The sequence below is a fragment of the Tinamus guttatus genome, unplaced genomic scaffold (assembly GCF_059628265.1).
Source record: "Tinamus guttatus ecotype Peru unplaced genomic scaffold, ASM5962826v1 Tinamus_guttatus_pri_ptg000087l, whole genome shotgun sequence".
NCBI classification, from domain to species: Eukaryota; Metazoa; Chordata; class Aves; order Tinamiformes; family Tinamidae; genus Tinamus; species Tinamus guttatus.
Window position 1 is genome coordinate 120,853 of NW_028288621.1, and position 22,963 is coordinate 143,815.

At 50.0% G+C, this 22,963-nt stretch overlaps 1 protein-coding gene and 1 pseudogene across 1 annotated transcript; both read left to right on the forward strand.

Moving 5' to 3' along the window:
* LOC148595509 (ATPase family AAA domain-containing protein 2-like) overlaps nt 1-22,963 on the forward strand; it is a 398,768-nt pseudogene that overhangs the window by 7,138 nt on the left and 368,667 nt on the right.
* Nucleotides 498-22,874, forward strand: LOC148595510 (ras GTPase-activating protein nGAP-like). Its single transcript, XM_088520351.1, has 17 exons — nt 498-678; nt 1,446-1,552; nt 2,946-3,055; nt 6,581-6,734; nt 7,928-8,026; nt 8,337-8,891; nt 10,760-10,904; nt 12,267-12,411; nt 13,273-13,509; nt 14,184-14,385; nt 16,889-17,201; nt 18,601-18,805; nt 19,297-19,405; nt 20,656-20,729; nt 21,842-22,049; nt 22,254-22,314; nt 22,825-22,874. Exons 1-17 carry the CDS (start codon nt 498-500, stop codon nt 22,872-22,874), a joined length of 2,955 nt encoding a protein of 984 aa, XP_088376477.1.

Sequence of the window (22,963 nt, forward strand, 5' to 3'; positions counted from 1 at the left end):
AAGTCTGCACTTGCTGTAGGGAGAAGGGGCACTCAAGACTCTTCCTACAGCTGGCAGCAGGGTAATAAGGGCATGTAATCCTTTATAATCCTTTCGACCGGTTTATAAGATCCATTTCTCTTCTGGGAATCCAATGTGTGTTGTGAGTCAAATGGGAATTTAACTGTGAGCGAAAAACATAAGTTGAATGTTCAGGAGCAAAGATGAGTGGTCGGGGCAGAGGATGGTGATGGGAGGGGAGCGAAGCCGCTGAGCGTTGTCGCGGGTCCTAGGGCTGCCTTTGAGGAGCTGTAGTTTCAGCCTGTTGTTTGGAACCCTGGGAACCGGGGAATGGCCGTGCGTTTTGTGCAGCTCGGAACCGTTGTTGTCGTGATGTCACAAGGCGCCGCCAGTCCGCAGCGCCGCGCACCTGCGTGTCCCGCGGGTTCCCAGCGCGACCGGGCGCTTGTCTTCATGCTCCCGCCCGCTGCGCTGAGGAGCGCGACGCCGAGGGCGCGATGGGAGCTTCCCTGCAGCGCTGCATCGTGTGCTGCTGCTTGCCGTTCACGCTGCGTCCCCTGCGCCGGGGCCGTGTCTCGCGGCACAGGAGGGTGCGACCGGAGCTTTATGCCAGCTCTGCATCCAGAGGTGCTGCTCGCGCTGCGTCCTGCGCGCCCGCGGCGGGGGAGCGGGGCTCGGGTACCCCTGTGCGGGCAGCGGCTCCCCGGGCTCAGCAGCGTCCCCGCAGCGGGCAGCCCCACAGCACCGTCATGGGGCTGAGCTGCTGCGGGGCACCACGGGGGCTCTTCAGCCCAAATCTGTCACGCTGCCCCAGACTGGCTTCAACTCCAGGCCTAATACTGCAGTTGCCCCCAGCTCCTTAGCGTTCATTCTCAAAGCTTGTAAGAAAGCTCAAAAACTGTTGGCACGCTCAGCATCTGCTAGGTAAACTACTCATAAGACTTGAAGACTTGTGGTTTCTTTTGCTCGTTATTTCCCTAATTAACAGGCAGCCTGGAGCCGCAGCACCGTGCTGCAGGGCCGGCTTGCTTACCCGCCAGGATGCTCCATCTTGTCCTCTGGCGCCCGCAGGGGCTGCGCGTCCTGGCTCCGGCGACATCCAAACCCCGCGTGCCAGGGCATTGTGGGTATCACTATCCCTGAAGAAAGCTCGTAATAATATAAAGTTTTTGGAATAGTAGCGAACAAACAGCAATCGAATCATAAATACCAGCGAGTATTGATCTGCACCAGTGTTTTTTTTATTTTAACTGCTTACCGCCCATGAGCAAGTGGGATTCATAACCTTGAGTCTGTGAGTGGAAATGCCGTTGTAATTTAGCGAGTAAATCAGAGATGGAGGAATTGGGCAGTGTTTTAATGCACTGAAAACTGTGTCGGGGCGCCCGCGCGGTGCGGCGCAGAGCCCTCCTGCGCCCAGTCACCTCCCTCCTCTTCTCTCTCAGAGGTCCCGGCAGAGAGGTCTCCTTGCAGACAGAGCATCTCGGGGACCTGCACGTCGGAGAAGACCAACTCCATGGATGCGGCGAACACGTCTCCTTTCAAAGTGCCGGTGAGTCCGGCTTTCCTGCAGGGGAGCAAATTTTCCCATCGAACTGGAGGTGGAGGTTGAAATACCATAATGTATAAACAGGCTCTGAGGAGGAAAGAGTATTTACTTAGTATTTACATTTTCTCAGGTGGTTTGGTACCTGCTTCTGGTAGATCTGTAGTTTGCTTTTTTCTCAAGGATGGATCTAAGGCTGCAAATAATGACACATCAGCATTAACATGGGCAGCAACCTATATAAATACTTCTGAAGTTGCTGCCAGGGTTTGCATTCTATGTTCAATTTTTGGCTAGGAGAATAGTTCCTCTAGGTTGGTGATGGCATGTTATTTTTGCTGAGCCTGTAATGTTCTTAATGAAGCGGGTAAAGGAAGGGGCTCCTGCAGTGGCTCAGTGCAGCTGCTCTGTGGAGGGGGAGAGCTGATTCCGCCCCTCAAGTGCTGCTGAATCCTACTGGATTAAGGAGCTCTCTGTTTGCTTGGATCACGCTGAGGAACGCACGCACGTGTGCCTGCAAGCCCTGGCAGGAGCTGGATGCAATGTGGTTTAAAATGCGTGTTGTCTTCCAAGCCCCGCGCGGGGCTGTGGCGCAGGGTGGAGCGATGCCTGCTGGAAACAGCCGTGACTTCCCCGCGCGCGGAGGTGCCTGGCGCTGCCCGTCAGCAGCTGGAGCTGCAGCGGCGCTGCCAGGGGAACACGTGGCTCCCTGTCCTCGTGGCCCTGCGGAGCGCGGGCTCGGAGGAGGAGGTGCAGGCGGTGGTACCAGCAGCCCAGCAGCAGTTGTTTAGAAGGCAGGTTAGCTGGACATGTAATATGTTTAGGTCCTGGCTAGATTTGGGATTGAGTTTTGCTTCAAAACAGCACCTGGACAAGTATCTGAAGTCACTAATACTGAAATCTTCAGAGATTTTCAAGTCTGGATAGTGAGAGTTTTGAAACTGCCTGTTTTTTGGTAAGGCTGGTTGTATCCCAGTCCAAAAAGAGAGCTTGGATGCAATGGACACAAGGCATCTTCTAGTCTTAATCCAAGAACTAAAAACATGGTGTGTGAAGGGGAGCATAGGCTCAAATACTGAGTACCCAAGACTACTGCTTGCTGATAGCGGAGGGGGGTTGTTTGTTTAATTTTTGAGTCTTTTGAGTAGTAATTGGAGTTCACTGAAGTTCACCTGTAACATGAGCAGTGCCGCTTGTTGCAATTCAAAGCTGTCACGCAGGGGAACGGTCATCAACGATCCTGTCCTGCCCCTCTTTCTGCTCTGGGGAATCCCAATACAGCAGATCCCTCACGGCGGTTGGTGGGAATCACTGAGTGTGGATGCAGTGACACTGCCCTGATTGATTTGTTCCCGGCACAAGAGGTTCCCTGCTTCACTGCTGTGACTTCTCGTTTTAGGGCCTCTTCAGTAAACGTCTGAAAGGCTCCATTGAGAGGACAAAGAGCCAGTCAAAACTGGACAGGAACACGAGTTTCCGTCTCCCTACTCTGCACAACGCTGATGACAGGTAAGAGTCAGAGCATCTCCCAGGTGATGTCACCCACAGAGTGCACCTACAGCATGAGTATTGCTGAGCACAAGCCCAGAGAGGTAAGTGAGGAAAGGATTTTATTGCCAGCTGTCAGATGGGTGTGTTTGGGACTGACTGATATGTTAGAATATGCGATGCAGCACCAACACAAGGCTGAAACCTTTAACTACTCTTAACAGTTGACAAAAAAGGTCAGGTTAAGCATCTGCAGTCAAATACCTTTTTCTTCTTCAGCATCCCTGGAAGTAAACACTGGGCCTTAGATTTCATGATAGAAAACCACTGGATTGGGTGTTTTGTGCCCTTTGCCTGCACGCGGTTGCCCTGGGACTGCTGGTGCAGGCAGGTCGGAGTGAGCAGCCCTGGCCAGCCCCGAGGACACGCTGTGCCGCTCCGGCACGCGAAGGGGCCTGGCTAAGGCCGTAGTTGTGTAGCTGCTGCAGGGTGGAGTCCAACAGTGAACAGCGCATCTATTTCTCAGAAAATGAGAGAACTCAATAAGGAACTTAATTCTATCCATCTAAGAGCTCCTTGTGGTAAATTCTTGCTTGTGTCTCTTTTGCTGGAACTTTGGGCTGGAAATGGATTATATAAGAGACAGGTAAAAGCTGCTTTTTCCTAACTATTTGTAAAGTGTCTTAATTGTCTTCATTAAGCCTTAGAGTGCATTTTTTTCTGCAGGAGCTCAGCAGGAGTATCAGACAGAGTGAAAAATACCTTGCTCTGTACTTAAGAGCTCTCTGCTCTTCTGCTGTTTAGTGCATTTTTGCTTCTCCCTTAGCTGAGCAGAATTCATTAGCTGAGCCTGTCATGCTGTGCCATTTCAATCAATGATTCTGTCTTCTCCATCTGAAAGCAGTGCCATAAAATCGTGGAGATGGCTGTGGGTGTTGGAGGTCTTGTTGACGTGAGGAGCTGGGGAGCGGACGGCTGCTGCTCACCCGTGGTGGCTGATGCTGTTCCTTTAGTCATGGCAATGTCATGTGGTCCTTTTGGAGTGAATTTTGTTATAAATCCCTATTTTCAGGAAGCTGCAACTTGGCTGTATGAAACAGTGCAGTGAGCATAACCATATTAAATCAGGTTACCCTGTGGTCAAGTACTTTTTGCTTTTAGTGACTTCTGTCGCCAGCTTTCTTTGAAGTTCTGTGATGCAAAAATCTCTGCCATAAATAATGTAAAGACATAAGTGTTTCCATAACATGGCACTCCTGGTAAATGTGGGCTGATGAGGCATCCTCTTCCAGTGGAAAGGATACTATTTTAGGAAGGTCAATAAGCACATTTACAATGAGTCGCTATGACTTTGCTTTGATGCATGATCTGCTCCACAACAAAGCCCTCTCCTCTCTTCAAAAATGGATCTTCCTCTACTGCCTGCCAGCGTGGGCATGAATTGTCAGCTAGACCTGAGTGGCACGTGGGTTTTCTCCAGTTGTGTACGAAGCATAAAACTCCGTCCACGGGGACTGGCACGGCACGGCACTGCTCTGTTCCCTTTGTCCTCCAAGTCTCCTGTGCACGGATTTAAAAACAAGGATGCAAGAGGCAAATGAACAGGGTGGCAGGGCCCGACACTGGGATTTGGGAAGGAGCGACCCGGAAAGCCAGCAGTGCAGAGGACACTGGATAAGGACAAGTGTCCACGTGATCCTCCTCCTTTTGGCCGTGTGTCCGCCGAAGCAAGCGGAGGGCACGCAGCGTGGAAAAGGAACATCCTTGGAGAGCAGCAGAGCAGAAAGAAGCCGAGAGGAGCTTTCTTTGGAGAGAGACCTTTGTGCGAATAAGCAGCACAGCTCAAAAACATGAGCCCTGTGCCAGGCTTGACTGCTGGGTTGGTGAAACCTTGTGCTGCAGGATCGTGAGAGTCAAGATCACTGATGAGTCCTGCTTGGAGAAGGGAAGTGTCTAGGCACTGCTCGACCTCATAGGTACCTTCTGTTGGAAAGCCTGAGGCTTCATGGAGTTCTGTTCCCGCTGGTTGGCCACGCAGGCAGCTGCATGTAGGGGTGCTGAAAGGTTGTAGTTAAGTCTACTGCTTTTCTAAGGATGCTTCATCAATCAAACCACAAGGAAAACTCATTTCCATCATAAAGATAAACTTGAAAATAGTTTCTTCTCTCCCCACCACTGCCTGTCACCACCCCAAAGTGTCAATGTGTATCTCAGAGCACCTGGAAAATGCAATTTGTGGATCCAATAGCAAGAAAAGCAACTCTGAAGTCATGTGGGAATGAAGCTCTTAAGATGAAGAAGAGATTAGGATGCTGGAAGGAGAAGGGCTGGAGGGAAGAGGCGGCCAACAAGATCTCATCTGTGTTTTGAACTATGCTGCTCTTTGCGGGGTTTTCCAACAGCAAAGCCAGCTCCAATTGTTTGGGTACAAAAGAAGGTAGCATAAAGTAGCTGAGTCTGTGTAATTATTTGGAATTCATAGGAGGGAATGCCCCTTTCCTCCCCACCTCCTGCTCTTCCTGCCCCTGTTTTTTTCTCCTTGCAGGGCAGTAGGAGCATCCCTATCCTGCCCCGTGAATCAGCCCTTTCCCGTTTTAAGCAGGTAGTGCTCGGTGGCACCATGGTGCTGTGCAGGCTTCCAGGGCCAGGGTGACTGATAACATCTACCTTTTCTTGCTCTGACAAACACGGAGCCCTGCCAACTGTTGTGTAGCTTTATAAAGCAAAGCCCTGTGAGGTTGAGAAGGAAATCGAGGCTGTCCTTATGTTGTTTTTCGCATGCTGCTGGGGCAAAATCCAGTTCACCTGTAGTTTGTTTTCAGAAATGAAAGCATTAGTTTAGGCCTAAAAGTATTGTGTCTTTATTGTAGCTTATCAGCTCGGTGTCGGCCCTGGGGAAGAAGGGCCCAAGGTAAAGATGCCATCACCTGTTTACTGGGCTATTGACAGCAGATCTTCCTACTGCACACAGATGTCACCGTAAAATCGAACTGGGAGATTACAGAAAAATTTTCAGTGCCTTGGGTAGTTGGTTCCAAAATGCGTGGAGTATGCGGGGTATTTCTAGGGACAAAGAGGAGCCTGCACTGGTAACGGTGTCGTGGAGGTGACCCTGCCCAAGCCAAGGGACGCAGGAGCTGGTCAGCTAAAAGAGAGAAGAGCTGCAGGTGTCGAGCTGGGGGCCAAAAGTGAGTAGTGGAGACATGGGGAGGAAGAAAAGGGGAAGCATTAATTGCAAAACTTCAGTATAGCTAAATGACTTGAGCGCCATAAAGCGGGAAATAAGTGTGTTTGACTTTAGGTCAAAGACTCTATATCTTAAGAAAAAAAAATTGTATCTAGCAGGGGCTATTTTTGCTCCAACAAGAGCAGCTACCGTTCTGCGTTGGTTTAGAGATGCAGAGATGTAAGTGTGCTTTTTGCTGTTAGCAAATATTTCCCTAGTTGAAGAAACACCAACAAGTTGTAGCTTTCTGCGAGATGCTGCCACATTTCTTAGAAATGGTCAGAAAAATAATGTTTCCTTTCCCCATTGTTGTTCTTCAGGTCACATGGATTGCCAAAGCTGAAAGAGTCCCGTTCCCATGCATCTTTACTGAGCCCGGGCAGCGCGGTGGAGACCTTGGATCTTGGGGCAGAAGAAAAAGTCTTTGTCAAACCACTTCACAGCAGCATCCTTGGACAAGACTTCTGCTTTGAGGTGAGCACTTTCCATACACCCAGCAGATTATATGCTGTCAGTCAGTTTGAGTACTTATGTATTAGAGCATGCTGGCCTGTGATGAGGCAGCTGGAGAGCAAACTGGGAACACATGTTCTCCTGAGGTCTGCCGAATTGGCATGAGATCCCCAAGTCCTGATGGCTTCAGCCAGTCAGCAAAAAGAAAACATTCTCAATTACTGCATCTTCTAATTGAACTTCTCTTACCTTGGGAAATCTCTAGGCATTTGTAGTCAGCACGTGTATGTACGCCCTAAGCGTAGCTATTGCTTGTAAGCTGGATTTTCCTCCTGTCACCTAAATTCTCTTGAAAATATACCCTAACTGAGAAGTGTCATTTCCAGTGTGAAGCATCTTGCAGCAGCTCAGCCCCTTCCCAGGTTGCCTGAGGAGAAGCTTCGGCAGCTGAGCACATTTCCATTGCACCGGGCAGCGGGGAGCAAAGCTCCTCTTTGCTTTTCAACCCGGGCTGCCTCCAGAACAGGCTGTTTGTGCTCGCACAGTCATTTCCCTGCAAGGGCAGCACCAAGCTGGATGCACCCAAGGCTGTCGCGAGCGGCTGTGGCAGGGGAGAGTCAATGTGGCTTCAGCTGAGTCCTTTGCATGTGTCTAAAGCTCTGCAGTAGAACCTGGAAGCGGCCCTGGCAGAAAGCCAGTGGGTAGCAGGCTCTTCTCTGAGCCTCGGCCAGGAGCTCTTCCTGCTCACTTGGCATTAGCTCCCTGAAGTCACCATTTCCAGGGAGTTTTGCATTGTGTCAATACACTGCTAGTTCTGTCCTTCCGCTGTTCGTGACCAAATCATCCGGTCCCCGGGATTTTCTGGGGAAAACTGCAAGCATTTCATAGCTATGGATCAATTAACAAGTGTAAAAAATATTTGACTGGCTGATTATAGCTAGATGTATTGTAAGATGTTTAAGAGTCTTTTAAGAGTAACCTTTGGCCCTTCATATGTTTCCTTTTAGTTTGATATTAATTTGAACTGACTTTTTTTTTCTCTGTTTTCTGTGGGCCTCTCCATCTCTGCTTTCTGGGATCTTCTAATGCTTTCCTGCCTTTTTCATATTTACTCGCTGTTTCTCAAACATTCCTAGTTGTCATCTTTACTTTTTGCAGGATCGTCCATGTCTTCTGGACTTGCTTGATCTCAGCTAATCACTTATATATTGCAGGTAACCTGCTCCACTGGCAGTAAATGTTTCAGCTGTTCCTCAGCAGCAGAGAGAGACAAGTGGATGGAAAATGTACGCAGAGCAGTGCAGCCAAATAAGGTAATGGAAATTCCAGAAATAAGGAAGCAAAGGACATGGAGCTCCATGGGTTAATGGGGCAGTACAGCGCTGGCAAAAGGAAAAGGGATTTCAGAGCTGGGTGAAAGAAAGTCAGGTTTTCCATGGGTAAACTTGAGGTAGGTCAGCTCTAGAGCTGGCATGCTGCCTCCCTGGGAGCTTTCTGAGAAGAAAAATGTTCTAGCCCCTACCTTGGACATGCAGAAGACAGCAAGTTGCTTCTGCTTTAGGAGAGAATATGTTGAATTTCCTAGAGATTCTGAATCAAAGCTGAGATCTTTCTTCCATGCAGGACAACTGCCGTCGAGCTGAGAATGTGCTTCGTCTTTGGATCATGGAGGCAAAGGACCTGACCCCTAAGAAAAAGTACTTCTGTGAGCTGTGCCTTGATGACACTCTCTTTGCCCGCACCACCAGCAAAACAAAAGCTGACAACATTTTCTGGGGAGAGCACTTTGAGTTCTACAGCCTCCCGCCTCTTCAAAGTATCGCAGTTCACATCTACAAGGATGCAGAGAAGAAGAAGAAGAAGGACAAGAAAAACTATGTGGGCTTGGTCAACATTCCTGTGGCCAGCGTAACTGGTCACCAGTTTATGGAAAAATGGTACCCAGTGAGCCCATCTACACCCAAGAAAGGGAAAGCAGGGGGACCTTCCATTCGGATCAAGTCCCATTACCAGACCATAACCATCTTGCCCATGGAGCAATACAAAGAATTTGCAGAGTTTTTTACCAGCAACTACACTACACTGTGCTCCGTGCTCGAACCAGTGATCAGCATCAGGAAAAAGGAGGAGATGGCTGGTGCTTTGGTGCACATCCTGCAGAGCACAGGGAGAGCAAAGGTAAGAGCAGGCGGCCCCTGTCCAAGTGACTCCCTCTTGCTGCTCGCAGTGGGTGTCTCTGGGGCTGCAGAAAGTAGGAAGCCTGGGCTGACCTGACCGCACACAGCAGCAGAAGGTGCCTGTGGCATTTCTGGATACGGGATCAAAAGCTAGGAAAAGGGTCTAGAAAATACTTTCAGGGGCTTGGGCAAATGCATGTGGATGGGTTTCTTACCAACAAGCAAGTGCACTGGTTGATGCCAAGATTGAAGATACTCTGTGCCAAGTGAAGTGGCTGAAGTAGGAGGGACCATCCAACCTTATGTTACTCATTGGGGACTCATTGAGTGTTTAGGAATCTTAAGAGAGAAATAAGCTAGAAAGTAACTTCCAGAAATGCCTGTGATGGGCTGAACTGCCATTGTTGTCTCAGGCTGAATCAGTTAATCACTTCCAGCCTTGATTTGGTCAGGGTTTGAACAGCTTTTACAGAAGCTGTGCTCAGTGTTATCAGGACTTAGTGTGCTCAGGGATGTTATCAGGACTTCTCTGTGCATACTGGAAAAAAGTGCGTGAAAATGTCCTGTAGGGCTTAGACAATTTTGAGAAGTATTAAAAGGCATCGATTTACCTGGCTGCTCCTGCCAAGCTGGGTGTGTGAGAGGGGTGCCCAGCTGTAGCCGGCAGAGTGAGTTACGCGCCCCCAAACACAAGTGTGAGGGTTTGAGATGTGGAAGAGCAGCCGTCGGCAGCATCCAGGTGACAGCCCCACTCAGCTGCTGTGAAACAGCCTCTCGTGTGCCCGTAGTCGTGTACCCTGCCCGTCTTGACGTGTCCCTCTGAAGGGGGGCTCTCTCGATAAGAGCTTGTTCCTCACCGCGCTGTTTCTCGAATCCAGGGAAGTTGCTAGCTGGGATAACTCCTCTAGGGTGGTACTAAAATGCTTTTTGAAAGCAGCCCTTGGATTCCTGCAGTGCTAGCTGCAAGGAGTAGGCACGTTGATGTGATCAGTTTGTCTTTGCAGTGCCACAGTATTTTTGAAGTTCTCTTTTCTAGACACATTGAGCAGCCTGGGCCAAGGAACCTTTGCAGCTCACACTGTGGTGGTGCTGATAGAGATGCATGGTCCCAGCATGCACTATGTGAAAATATTTCTGTCAAATTTCATCAGAAAGCAATAGCTAATTTGTTCTGAATATTTGCCCTAGTTTGTTCTGAATATTTTGTACTGATACATTAGTTTTGTATAATCAGTAGGGCTAGGATGCCTTGCTGCAGTGCTCTTTGGAGGACATTAATGTTTGGAGCAGCACTAGCAAGTCACAGTTATCATTTAGTCCTAATTTAGGATCATGGGTATTTTTTTCTTTTGAAAAGTAAAAAACCTCGGACAAAAGTACAGCTCCTGTCCTGGAGATTCGTTAAGTACCGAGTGTTTCTTGTGATGTGCTGGGTGTCCTTGGCTCATAAGCACTTATCACTTGAGGAAAGAAATATTACTATAGGACTAAGCCCTATATTAAGTGGTTTTTCACAGTGATGAAACTCGATTGCTACTTCCATGCCATGTAGATCCACAGCAAGTATGCCAACATTTTTTTCCAAGTCCAGAGGTGTTTTCATTTTGTGAATTAAGTTGTTGTAAGCCGTTCTTCTTAATTAAATTTTGCTGAGCTGCAAGAATTGATTCCTAACTTCCATCTTGGGTTTTTAAATGTATAGTTTGTCTGTGTTCAGCATGAAGAGCAGTCCTTGGCACCCCATGTCCAAAGCTAGACAGTTATTTCAGTGATCCTCTTGTTCCTGTGTTTATCCTTCCTCCTTGGTTTCTGCCTAGAGTGACTGAGTCCCGTTAGAATAACCTCTGCCCATGTTACTTTTTTCTTCAGGACTTCTTGACAGATTTGGTGATGTCTGAGATAGATCGTTGTGGGGAGCACGATGTCTTGATCCTCAGGGAGAACACACTTGCTACCAAAGCTGTTGAGGAATACCTAAAATTGGTAGGGCAAAAGGATCTTCACGATGCACTAGGTAAGAAAGTGCCAACCTGTCTTTTTTTTTTTTTTTTTTTTTTTTTGGTATTACAAGGGCTAATCCAGTTGCAGAGAACAATAAGTCAAGGAACTGGATTGGACTCTGTGTGCTGGGATCTGGAAGATGACCCATCCAAGGACCACGGCTGTAGTGGTGAAGCCGGAATGAAAATTAATGGCTTTTATCCCGTGGTCTAGAACATCGGTGCTGAGTGATAAGACTGTAAATCACCGATGTTAGAGATGGAAATACGCCGTCGGTTGTGCGGCCTGTCTGGTGCCCAGGGCAAGGCTGCTCATGACAATATATCCCTCTCATTCTTCATCACGTGCTGAGTGTCGCTAGGCAGTTCACTCCGATGCCGTGCTCTTTGAAAGAGTTAGTGACATTACGTTGGTGTGAGCTGTTTATTTTATCTGCAAGAGCGTCTCAATACACGATTAATACAGAGCCTCATGGACCAAAAAGAATGTCTTTCAAAGACATTTAAGGGAAAAAAATAACCCAGGAAGCAACAGTTAAAACAGAGCTCACCCACAGAAGTGATGCTGATGGTTTAGCAAGTAAGTGATCTAGATGCCCTCAGCAGGAAGATTTTGGACCTAAGCAAAACAGTTTAAGAAAATGTGGCAGCTGATCTGCTTGCAAGAACACTGCTGGCTTTAGCTTGGACGGGCTTGATGGTTGGTTAAGGCTTTTTAAGAAAACAGAGGTTGAAAAACACAACCCCTTTGCACGAACAAGCCTTGGAGTGTTAGCTCGGAGCCGGCAAGGTCATGGCAGGAGGTGAACTTGGAAGACACTGAATCATTAAACAAATGAATGAAGGTTTTGTCTGGTGAACAGCAGCAGTTTAAAAAACATTTCTTAGCATAAGTCAAAAAAAAAAGAGAAAAAACGGTGAATGGTGCATTTAAATATATTAAGCAAAAGAAACCTCATCCTTTTTCGAATGTGTGTCCAAGGATTACAGAAACGCAAAGGACTTTGAAAGATGCAGGCGACAGAGGCATTGTGAGATGTTCCTGTAAGAAACTGAGAAAACAAGCAGGATTGATCTCGCACTGGAGTATTAGTCTTATTCCTGAGACAGATTTGAAATGTAAGGAGAGCGAGTTTAGAGATAATAAAAATAAGCATCACTGTCAAGTGCATTTCCTGGGGAAGGCCTGAGGACAAGTAGCAAAGCCTCATTCCTCTGGGAGAGCCAGAGGAGCCAGGCCACCAAGGTCTGGTGTCTGGAGGCCGTGTCGCAAGGCAGCAAGGTTGCTCTGGAAAGGCACAAGCAGGATTGAAAGGTGCGTCAGGGAGGCTGTTCCTCTAGTGACTGTGGTCTGTCATCCTCTTCCCTGTGTCCAGGAGAGTTCATCAAAGCTCTGTATGAGTCAGATGAAAACTGCGAAGTGGATCCCAGCAAGTGCTCACCCAGTGAATTAACAGACCATCAGAGCAACCTGAAAAAGTGCTGCGAGCTGGCCTTCTGCAAGATCATCAATTCCTACTGGTGAGGCGCTCTCTCCTCCTTCTCCCTCACAGCTCTTTTGAGTGGAAAGTGTGAATTCCTCTTCTGAGGATGTGAAGCCAGCAGTCGTGCTAGGAAGTAGCCGTCTATCTTCTGAGACTGCCTTGTTTCCTTTTCTTGCTGCCTTATTACCTGGGGCGCAATACCCTGGGTGACTTTTCTGCCTAAACCAGGGGGTTCCAGCAGGAGCTTCTGCTGAAATCCTCTGCAGGGGACAGATAGTGAGTTGTGCCTGAACAAGGAGGGAGTTAAGGGAAAAGACAGCTTAGCGGGAGCTCGGAATAAAAAGTGGGTTTGGTATGTATAGACAACTCTGTCTCAGCCCCTTTAGAATGGTAAAACCAAAAAGTGTGGGAAATCACACTGGCCGAAAGATTAATAAAAATCTCTGCTAGTGAGTGTCCTTGGAAAAAAAATGTCCTTTCTGCTTCAGGGCAAAATATATGCAAAGCAGTGGAAGAGCTTTACAAGCAAAATACAAATTTCAATTATAGTTCATATAGAGTTATATAGTTCATTTTGATCCAGTTTGTTTTAAATATCTGGAGCACTCTGTTCCAGCGTGGTCGTGGTGGTTTTTAGTCTGCACATCGGTGGGTCTGAAAACAGCTTCATTTCACATGTTTGAACAAGGGATGATTTAACCAGTACTTAAGAATCACCAGATTAAATGGTGGTCTAAGAATAGATGTTTAATGACATTTTCTGGCCTAGAGAGGTGGAGTGAAAATATAAGTCAAGGATGATTTCTCACAGTTAATTATTTCAAGCGATTGGTCACCATTTTGACTTTCTGCCTGTCATTGCCCACACGGTTTTGTGTCTCTGCTCGCTGTTTTTCAGCGTGTTCCCTCAGGAGCTGAAGGAGATGTTTGCATCGTGGAAGCAGCAGTGCCTGAGCAGGGGCAAGGAGGACATCAGCGAGCGCCTGATCAGCGCCTCACTCTTCCTGCGCTTCCTGAGTCCTGCTATCATGTCCCCCAGCCTCTTCTACCTCATGCAGGAGTATCCTGATGACCAGACATCCCGCACCCTCACTCTTATTGCTAAAGTGGTTCAGAATCTGGCCAATTTTGCTAAGTAGGTGGTGGGGATGACCTTGAAATCTCTACTTCTAGGGGTGCAAATCAGGTCAAGTAAGGAGAGCCCTGCCTAGTGGTCATTTTTGCAGACTGCTGATTCTTGGGCAAATTGGAACAGACTTTAGAAAGGAAGAAATTTCCTCCGTTCTCTTTGGAACAGCCCAGAGCTGAGTTAGGCAGAGTCAATTTGAATGCAGACTGGAGGTGCACTGAATTCAGTAGAGGGACACAGGAGAAAAGCATGAAGAGGTTAATGGTTTAGCATGCCTGTGTGTGCCTGTTTTATGCTATTTAAAAAAAAAAAAGTGCCGTTCCTCCCAAGGATCATGTTTTTTTTCCCCTTCCACCTCCCAGGTTCCCAGCTGAATGTAGGCCTAGGAGCACTTCTCCGTTAGGGAAAGGGGTGCAGGGAAGGTGCTGGAGAGAAACCAAGTCTGTGGGAGGGAAGAGATGTTACCAACCCCCTTGTTGACAGTATGAGTGGCGAGTTACTAGTATTTAACCAAGTCGAGAAAGCAGGGAATCTCTTAAATTGCCCATTTTCTCCCCTTCCAGACACCTTTTCAGAAAGGCAAGTCAAAAGATAACCATGAAGTGTTTTCAGACAGTTATTTTACTCTTGTGCTTTTTTGTGGTGGTTGTTGACTGAGTTTTCCCTCCCCTTTCTTGCAGGTTTGATAACAAGGAAGAGTACATGGGCTTCATGAATGACTTTCTGGAACATGAGTGGGGAGGAATGAAGCGTTTTCTCCTCGAGATTTCTAATCCAGAGAGCATCTCCAACATGCCCGGGTTTGAGGGCTACATCGACGTGGGCAGAGAGCTCTCTGTTCTGCATTCCCTCTTGTGTGAGGTGGTTTCCCAGCTTGATGAGGTAAAGCGGAGTGGAGGCCTGGGAGGGCGAACGCGGCGATTGTAGCGTAGCGACCGTAAACACGAGGAGACATCAGGGGAGCAGGCGGAGCCGCACTGGGGAGAGAGTGCCCAGCAGCTTGGGAGAGGAATGTGCGATAGGGCCATTGCCCAACAGTCCCCTCGCGCTCCCGCTGCGGCCCCGCCGGCTCCGGGAGGCCCCGGGGCGGCTGCCGGGGGCGGCTGGGCCCCACTGCTGGTGCAGACACCCAAATCAGGCAGAGAGGGCAGCACTCGAGTGCTTGGCTGGGAAATGGAAATGTTGGGGGGAGGTTCTTTTGGATGCAAGTTGAGGCACCTGGCTGGACCCTCCCCTGCCCAGCTTGGGCTGAAGTCACGTCCTGGCCAGGCAGAACTGCTCTCCTGGAAGACCAGGGCCCAATCCACTGAGATTCGTCCATTTCTGTGACGTTTGCATTAGCTTTTAGCTTAGAGGGGCCCTTGCCAGAGCTGCACTCCCTCCTTGCCATGGGAGACACTCGGCTGCAGCTCTGAGCACTGGGACCATTGAACTGCACAAGAGCAGAGTCTGGGTTGTTCTTCCCCAGCTACATTCCCTGCAAGACCCCAAATCATTAAAACCTTGTTAAAAAGTAAAGCTGACAAGAGTCAGAGAAGCTGAGCTCCATGTCAGCTTTTTTTTTTTTTTTGTGAAAGTACTTAAAACTGTTCCATATTTGCACTTTTGGAGCTGCATAATTTTGTCTGTATTCCATGTCTTTTGCATCTGGAGAGCTGAGGTGACTTGCAATGTGCTGCTAATGATTTTTGTTGCTAGAAGGGTCTTCCAAGATAATGATTTGTTGGATATTTCTTTTCTCACAGCGCGTTATTTAAAAGAAGGCATTGAGCTTTGTGCTTCAGAGTAAATCTAAATGTCCTTGACTCAGAAGGATAATGTATATTAATCTCAGTTAATCTTAGGCTGATAACAGTTTGTGGTCTTGTTTTTCTGTTTTTGTCATACATGCGCAAAGTTTGCACTCATAGTGTCAAGGCAATAAAATCTTTGTTATAAAGACAGCTCAGCAAGCGCGGAAAAACAGGCAAAGGGAGCATGTAAAAGACCAGTTCCTCTATTTCCGTAAGTTGGGGTAAATCCATCAGTGCCACAAACTGTGCCACCTTCCTCCAGCTGCTCAGGCCATCAGGTCAAGGGAAACCCAGTTTCTGCAGGGCAAATGGGTACTGCTCTCCAAACGAAAACATGCTAAATGTCTCGGGCAGCTGGGAGGGGAAGGAGCCAGACGTAAAGCTTTAAAGCAGATGTGCTTTGTCCTTTCTGTAGGTTAGATGTATGGATCTATCCTAGCAGGCCCCTGGGAGCTGGCATAGTGGATTGCTATAAAGAGAATTAAGGGATAAAGTTACACTGCAGTGCTGTTCTACTGTGGGTAGCGAGTGGGAATTGAGGAGACAAGTAACCTCACAGGTCTTAATAGAGCAGGAGATGCTCTGTAAGAAAGCTTCTGTAAAGAGACCTCTCTCTGGAGTGACCGGATCCTTGCTCAAGGGGAAAATAAGGACATCTTTGAAAAGAGGAATGTCTTTGAGGGAGTTTTATTGCAGCATTAAGTCTGTACCACTTTTGTCTCCTGCTTCGGGCATGAGAGCAAGCAGCACCGTGTAGCTGCTACGACCAGTCTTGACCCAGAGAGGGCAAAAATAAAGAATCCAAAGGGGCAGCTTCCCCTTCGGGCTGCTGCCGTGCTCAGCCTGGCCAGCACCAGGCTAGGGCGGGAGTAAACCTGAAGCCAAGCATTTAATCCCACCTTCCATGGCAGTGTTGGAATGAGGGTCGCTGGTGTTTTCATGCAGTTGCTTTTAACAAGGGAGGAGCGCCTTAGTTTTTGATAACCGTTTGCTGCAGGAGACGGCATCAGCGTAGCATGCCAAGCCCAAAGCCTTCTGAAATGAAAACCTTTCTTTCCCCACCTCCCTGAACCCTCTCAAGTCTCTCATGACCCTCGAATGCCGCATCCCTTGTCTGTTGGCATGCATTTCTTTTACCACATGACTCCCTTTGCCTGGAAGGTTCCCTCCCACTAGCTGAATCTGTAGCCTTTAAACCCCCCTTAATGAGTAGATACTGTAGTTTTCACTTTGACCTCACCTAGCCTGGCTTTAGTTTGCTTTGCATGATAGTTTTGCATTGGAACGGCCACAGTTTGGTTTTGTTGAGCATGATTTTTTGTTTGTTTTGTTTTGGGGGATCAATCCTAATTTCTTTTCTATTTCCTTTTCTTTCCTCAGTGTCTGCTGCACCCCGTTGGTCTCCTCCATCCATCTCGTCGCCGTGATTACGCTGCTCCGTAACGCTGCCTCCTAGTCCAGGCACACCCGCACACAACCACCCACCCTCCTTCCTTCCACCTCCACCCCTCCGCCTCTGGGCATCGTGATCCAAAACCTGGTGGGTGTCGCGGTGCTTGTTGTCCAATTAGGGTGAAAATTCCTTTCTACAGGCGACCGTGGCAAAGCAGGGACCTCTGCCTCGCATTGTTGCGGACATCACCAAGTCCCTGACCAACCCTACGCCCATTCAACAGCAGCTGAGACATTTCCCTGAGCACAGTTCTAGTCCCAGCATCAGTGGCAGTCTCTCCTCAGGGCTTCAGAAGATATTTGAGGACCCCACTGACAGGTTGGTCACGGCCGGAGCTGGAGGGGAGATGGGGGATGAGGAGGGTTCACTTCAGAGCGCCCAGGCAGTGGTGAATGCCTTGTTGCTTGAACCTTCCCACATCGTAGGAGTGATTCATGTGAAGCAAAAAGCTGGTAGGTGGCAGAAACACCAGAGATCTTGCACAGGGTGGCCTGTGCCAAGCTTCTGCACCGTCAGGTGTAGCTCCCTTTGGAAATGCCGTCCCTCCAAGCTGCCTCGACTTACAGGAGCTTTCAGATAGCTCCTGTTGAATTTTTAGACATATGCAATAATATAGAGCTGGGGAAGGGTTAAATGGGGTCTGAAATGTTCCGAAGTCTTGCTGGGAAGAGAAGGGTGTGAGAGATGGAGGAATTGGTGGGAATGGTTTGCATTTCACCTGTGAAAAATAACTGTGAAGCACTTCTTGAATCAAGCCTAATGTTCAGAGGTAAGTGGTAATTAAGGAAGAGTGTGTTGCAACTTGAAACACTAAGAGCTCATAAAAGGAAGTCTGGTTCCTTGAGTCTTTCAGAGCGAGGAAGTTGGCGGGGGGGTTAAATGAGGTAGAGAAGCTTCTCTGGGACAGATCTCATAGGGATGCGGCTCAGTTAAAAAATAACCAAATTCCTTTTTACTCCACAGTGTTCAATCCACAGCTCAATCTTGATCAGCAGCTGCATTTGGATTTTTTCTTGGACTTCACCTAAGGCAAATGTCTGTCATCTAGATGGTGGAGTATTTCAAGGCTAGCCAGAAACATCCGTCATCTCCTGAGAAGCACTTTTTAAAGTGTGTTTATTTCCCAAAGTAGATGTGACTTTTTGACTTTTTTCCCAAATAAAGATTTTTTTTTCCAAATAAGAGGTTTTGTATTCTTAGAGGGTGGGATGAAAAGAGGAGAATATTTGGTGGACAAGAAGTGGCAACAGAAACAATTTAGGAAAGGTGAATGAACCAAACCTGAAGTGGAATGTGCTGAGATTCATTGTACTATTGCACAAGTGCTTATCCAGAGGTGGTAGGTGGAAAAAACAAACCTCAGCCAAGTGAATTTGCAGGCTATATGTAGTGAGTGATGGGCCCTGCCTTCAGCCTGGAACAATTGGTTTCATGTTCCTCAGGTCCTGAGAAATGAGTTATTTGGGTCCCTTTCACAAGTTTGGTCACCCTAGGACATCTGTTTACAGCTGAGCACCATTAGCAGCTTGTGGCTGGGAACTCCTTGGGTCTGGAGTAAGTGGGATTGTTACCAGGCAGGACTGAGGAGCCATGTCATAGCTATTTGAGGGCTTAAACTGGGCTACAGGAAGACATTCCACAGTGTGGGAATAACCTAATGCTCAGTGGGAGCCTCCGTACTCCTTTGTTGTTGCCCACAGTTGTCTGCTTGTCATTTCCTTTGCTCCCATCAATTTAGTTTTAATGAAAGTGAACGGTGGCTTTCTCTCAGCAGCAGCAGAACATAATAATCCGATGGGTTCCTTTCTCCTTTGCATCTGATTCTTTCCTGCTCTGCTCCCCTCCCCACACGGTACGAGCAGGAGATAGCGAAGCTGAAGGAGCGCCTGAAGGTGTCCAGCCACCGGCTGGAGAAGTACAAGCTGCGCCTCCTCGTGCAGGAGGAGCAGATGCAGAAGCTGCTCGTGGAGTACAAGTCCAGGCTGGAAGACAGGGAGGAGAGGCTACCCCGGCAGCAAGAGGAGAAAGACAGCCAGATGAAGAGCATCATCAGTAGGTGAGACTTGGCTGCAAAGTCTGCAGAACACGGAGAGCAGGAACCTCCCCCTTGTCACATTTATCCTTGACAATAAAGAGAGCAGTTGTGTGGGCTTGATATTCCTGGACTGACACCACTCCTGCCTTAGAGATGAGAAAACTGAGATATGAGTGTTGAGACTTGCTTTAGATTGTCAGGAGAGCAGACAAAAAGATTTAGGAATTTCTAACCCCAGTCTCTGCTATACCTCTAACTGGTCCATTTGCTTTGTTTGAAAACTGTACTCATGGGGTGGTTTTACAGGACAGTTAGATTATTGGCAATGCCCACTTTGAATATAATAAATTCAGGCAGTTGGGGCTGTGAGAAGGATCGATAACCTTTCTTGAATGCAACAGACTTCTTGCAGAAAAGAGGACAACTGGAGAAGTCAAAGCAACAGCCCCAGAGCAGCCAAAACACCCAGGAATAGTTTTAAACTGCACTAATTCTCTCTTTTTGCACATCAGACTCATGGCAGTTGAAGAGGAGCTGAAAAAGGATCATGCTGAGATGCAAGCCATCATTGATGTGAAGCAGAAAATCATCGATGTGAAGCAGAAAATCACTGATGCACAGGTAAGGAGCTCAGGATTTCCCAGAGCTGAGTGCCCTGTGCCTAGAACCCATCATTCTTCTCTATCTTCCTGTCCCAATGTTATGATCTAGCTCCCAAGGCAGTACTGGCCATGGTGTTGCACACATGACTTACTGCCTCCTAGGAGAGAATTGGGAGTTTTGTACAATAAAGACCCTACTGTCTGAAAGCAAGCTTTGAAAAGTCAAAATCACAGGACTTTTCTACTTGAGGAGAACCCAAGTGGTGAAGGAGCAGTGGGGCATTGTGTGGACACTGCTCCAAGCGTGGGCCTGGCAGCTCTGGAGCAGCTGTGCTTCTTAGCAGCATAGGTCAGTGGCCATGTGCATGCAGCCCAGCTGTGCACGCTCAACCATGGCTCGGAATGGCAAGGGAATGGCACGCTTGCCATGGAGCTTGCCCCGTCTCGCTTGTGTAGCATTTCACCTCATCTGACTCTCCGCGTCAGCCCGCTTGGCCACCAGGCCAGGACAACACCCGGTCAACACAAGTCACTTGTGGAAAGTGGGACCCAACGGGTGTGATGCATGTGAATGTGTCATGTGGGGTCGTGATGTGTCTGCTGTGCCCTTGCTGATGCCAGAGAGCAGAACTTAGGCAACACAACCTGAGGCTGATTTTATATCTGCCTGTTAATGTGGGCGAATTTTGTGTTTAGGGAGCACCTTTCCTGTTGCTGGGCTTTTTAATCGCTCCAGCTGCATTGATTTTTTAATAGATGATCTTTTAAGAGGATTACACGTTTCAGCAAAGAACACCTTAAAGAAGTAACAAACCTGTTTTTTAAGCTGTATTTTTATGCTAGTAGCACTGGACTGTGTGGTCTGTGAGATCCATCTCTGCATTTCATTGCCTGGGTTTGTTCTAAAGAAGATTTATTTTTGTTCTGTGAATAATTTTTGAAGGTTCTTGTATATGTACAGACACAGATACCTTTGAGATCTTTTATGGATATTCCTACAAAGAATACAAAATAACTTTAAACAGTTTAAACCTCTTGAACCTGTGCTGATTAAAAATGCTGTCCTGTGCCATGAAGTTGGATTTTGTGTAGCTGGGGGTGGTGCGGGAGCACCAGGCAGCGCCGGTCAACGTTTCGGGTGACGGGCGCCGAGGCCGGGCAGCCCCTGGGCAGACCGAGTCCCCAATTGCGTGTCCGGGCGCCAGGACCTGGATGGGGAGAGCCGCGGGGTGCAGGGCTGCGGCCCCAAGCTCTGCCTCCCTGCTACAGGAGCCGCCCGTTCCTGAAGCCTTCCACATTCCTGGGAAAAGCTGGGATGTGGAGGCAGAGGGCGACAATCCGTGGCAACACGGAGAACTGGTCTCGGCTCTGACGCTCTGTGCAAGACAAAGCCTTTTTCTTTCTTTTTTTTTTTTTCTGAAGCTGAAAGACTTCTTGGACTGAAATCCTATCTTAGGCAGGGGATTTTTGGTTGCTTCATTACTAGCAACTTCAGTGGTGAAAAAGGAACTACATTGCATTAATTGGGCAGGACAGCGCGCAGTGCCTTTTCCTGGTGGAAACAGAGGGCATCCCAAAAGCTGCCCCATGGCAGTGGCTGAGGCAAGCGCAGCACAACCAGCTCCAGGCCTCGTGTGGCAGCTGCATCTGCAGGGGCTGGAGCCTGCCCAGACAGGAGGGCACGGGGCAACTACAACGGAGGGGCTGCTGTGCTGTCGCCCTGGCTCGCGGCGCCCGCCAGTCTGCGCCTCCTGGCCATGGCGGCAGCATGGCGCACGTGCGGAGGCCAGGCCGTGCTGCGGGCAGCGGAGCCAGGGATGCGTCCCAGGCGCTCCCCGAGCCCGCCAGGGACGGGCCGCGCACGCTTGCGCGGCGCCCGGCACCTCCCCTGCTGCGTGCGCCCGACTACCAGAGCCTGCAGCAGGGCGGGCAGCGCAGGAGGAAGCTGGGGGTTCCCCAGGACAGGTGAGCGCTGCTCGTGCTGCGCACCCAGCACAGGGCGCTGCCCTCGCGCAGCCTCCCGGCCCCCAGAGCCCCAGACGCCCCGGGCTGAGCCGCCACTTCAGCCTCTGTGGAGGGGCAGCTGCAGCCAGGAGCTGCCTGGGCCACCCCTTGGCCACCAGCTGCCCTTGAGCAGTGTCCCGGGCCCTGCCAAGGGAGCTGCCCGTGCCCACGTGCACCTGCCCCACGCTGACCCTTTCCGTGGAGGGCAAAAAGCCCCTGGCAGCTCTCGCACAGCCCTGCTCCAGGGCCAGCCGCACGCTGCGTCGGGGGGCACTTGCCTGCCCAGCTGGGGCAAGCTCATCAGGCAGCCGGGAGGCCAATGCCAGCCCAGGCTGCTGCTGCCGCCCAGGGCCTGGCTGCCTCTGGGGCCCTGCCAGGTGCCTGGGGCAGCTCTCAGCAAGGACGCTGCTGCCCAGTGCTCAACCTCGGGGCTCTCTCTGCTCTCTTGCAGCGTGGACACCTTCTCCCGCATCTTCCATCGGGAGAGAGAGCCGCGAAATGTCCTGGAGGCAGAGAAATGCACCCCCAAGCCACCAGAAAGGCTCCCCGAGCTGCGCAACAGCCCCCATCCCCGCCACATCAGGAGGATCCCGGCCATTGGGCAGGGCGGCGCGCAGTGCGTTTTCCTAGTGGAAACAGAGGGCACCAAGGAAGAGCAGGTAGGAAGTGCTGCCTTGTGGGACTGGGAGCAAGCAGGGGCCATGGGGAACAAGAGCTCTGGGCAGGCCACAAAGGGCAAGGAGAAGCAGTGGGTGCTCTGTGGCCTCCCATCCAGGCCAGGGGCCACTGCCTCCTGCACCCCCAAAGCTGCCTGCCCCACGAAAGCCACACGAGCTCCTTCTGACCCTTCTCTTCCTCGGCAGGCTCGCTGGTGGCAGTGGGCGTGCACCCCCAGCCCCAGGGAGCGCTTCAGGAGGCCGGCGGGTAAGTTGTGTCCACCGCAAAGAGCCCGCACAGAACCGCCCTCCCCTTGGGGCTGCTGGGGGAGCCGGGTCCCTCGGGTCGAGCCCCTGCGGCGGGGGCTTCCCCGCTGCCCTGGAGAGGCGCCAGCCCTCCCTCCGTGCCAGCAGGACCACAAGGCCCAAAGCTCTGACCGGCCTCTCCAAGGGCTCCAGGCACTCGGCACCTCCGCTCAGGCAGCCGCAGCGCTGCTGTCTCTGGCTTGTCAGGGCTGCAGCAGGGCAGCCCTTCCTCACGCACTGCTGGTCCCTCGGCCAGCCTTCCTGTGGCCCCTGCACGCGTCCCCCTTGCAGCCGCCTTGCTCTGAGCCTCAGCAGCTCTCAGCCTCCTCTGGGGGCCTGGGCTCCACAGTGCCACCTCCTTGCCCTACGGGGCCCCTCGCAGCTTGCCCAGCAAGAGGGAAGCAGCCTGAGATGAGCCTGTTCAACAGGCGCCGCAGCGTTTCTCACCGCTTGCCTTCCTCTCTTTTCCCAGGGCCACAGGAAGCCTCTGTGGAGGCCATCAGGTTTCCAAGGCTCTCCTGAGCTGCACGTGTCGTGCAGTCCCTGCCCAGGGGAAGGCAGGAGGCACGGGGACCTGCCCAGGAACAGCAGCTTGGAGAGAAGCAGCTGGA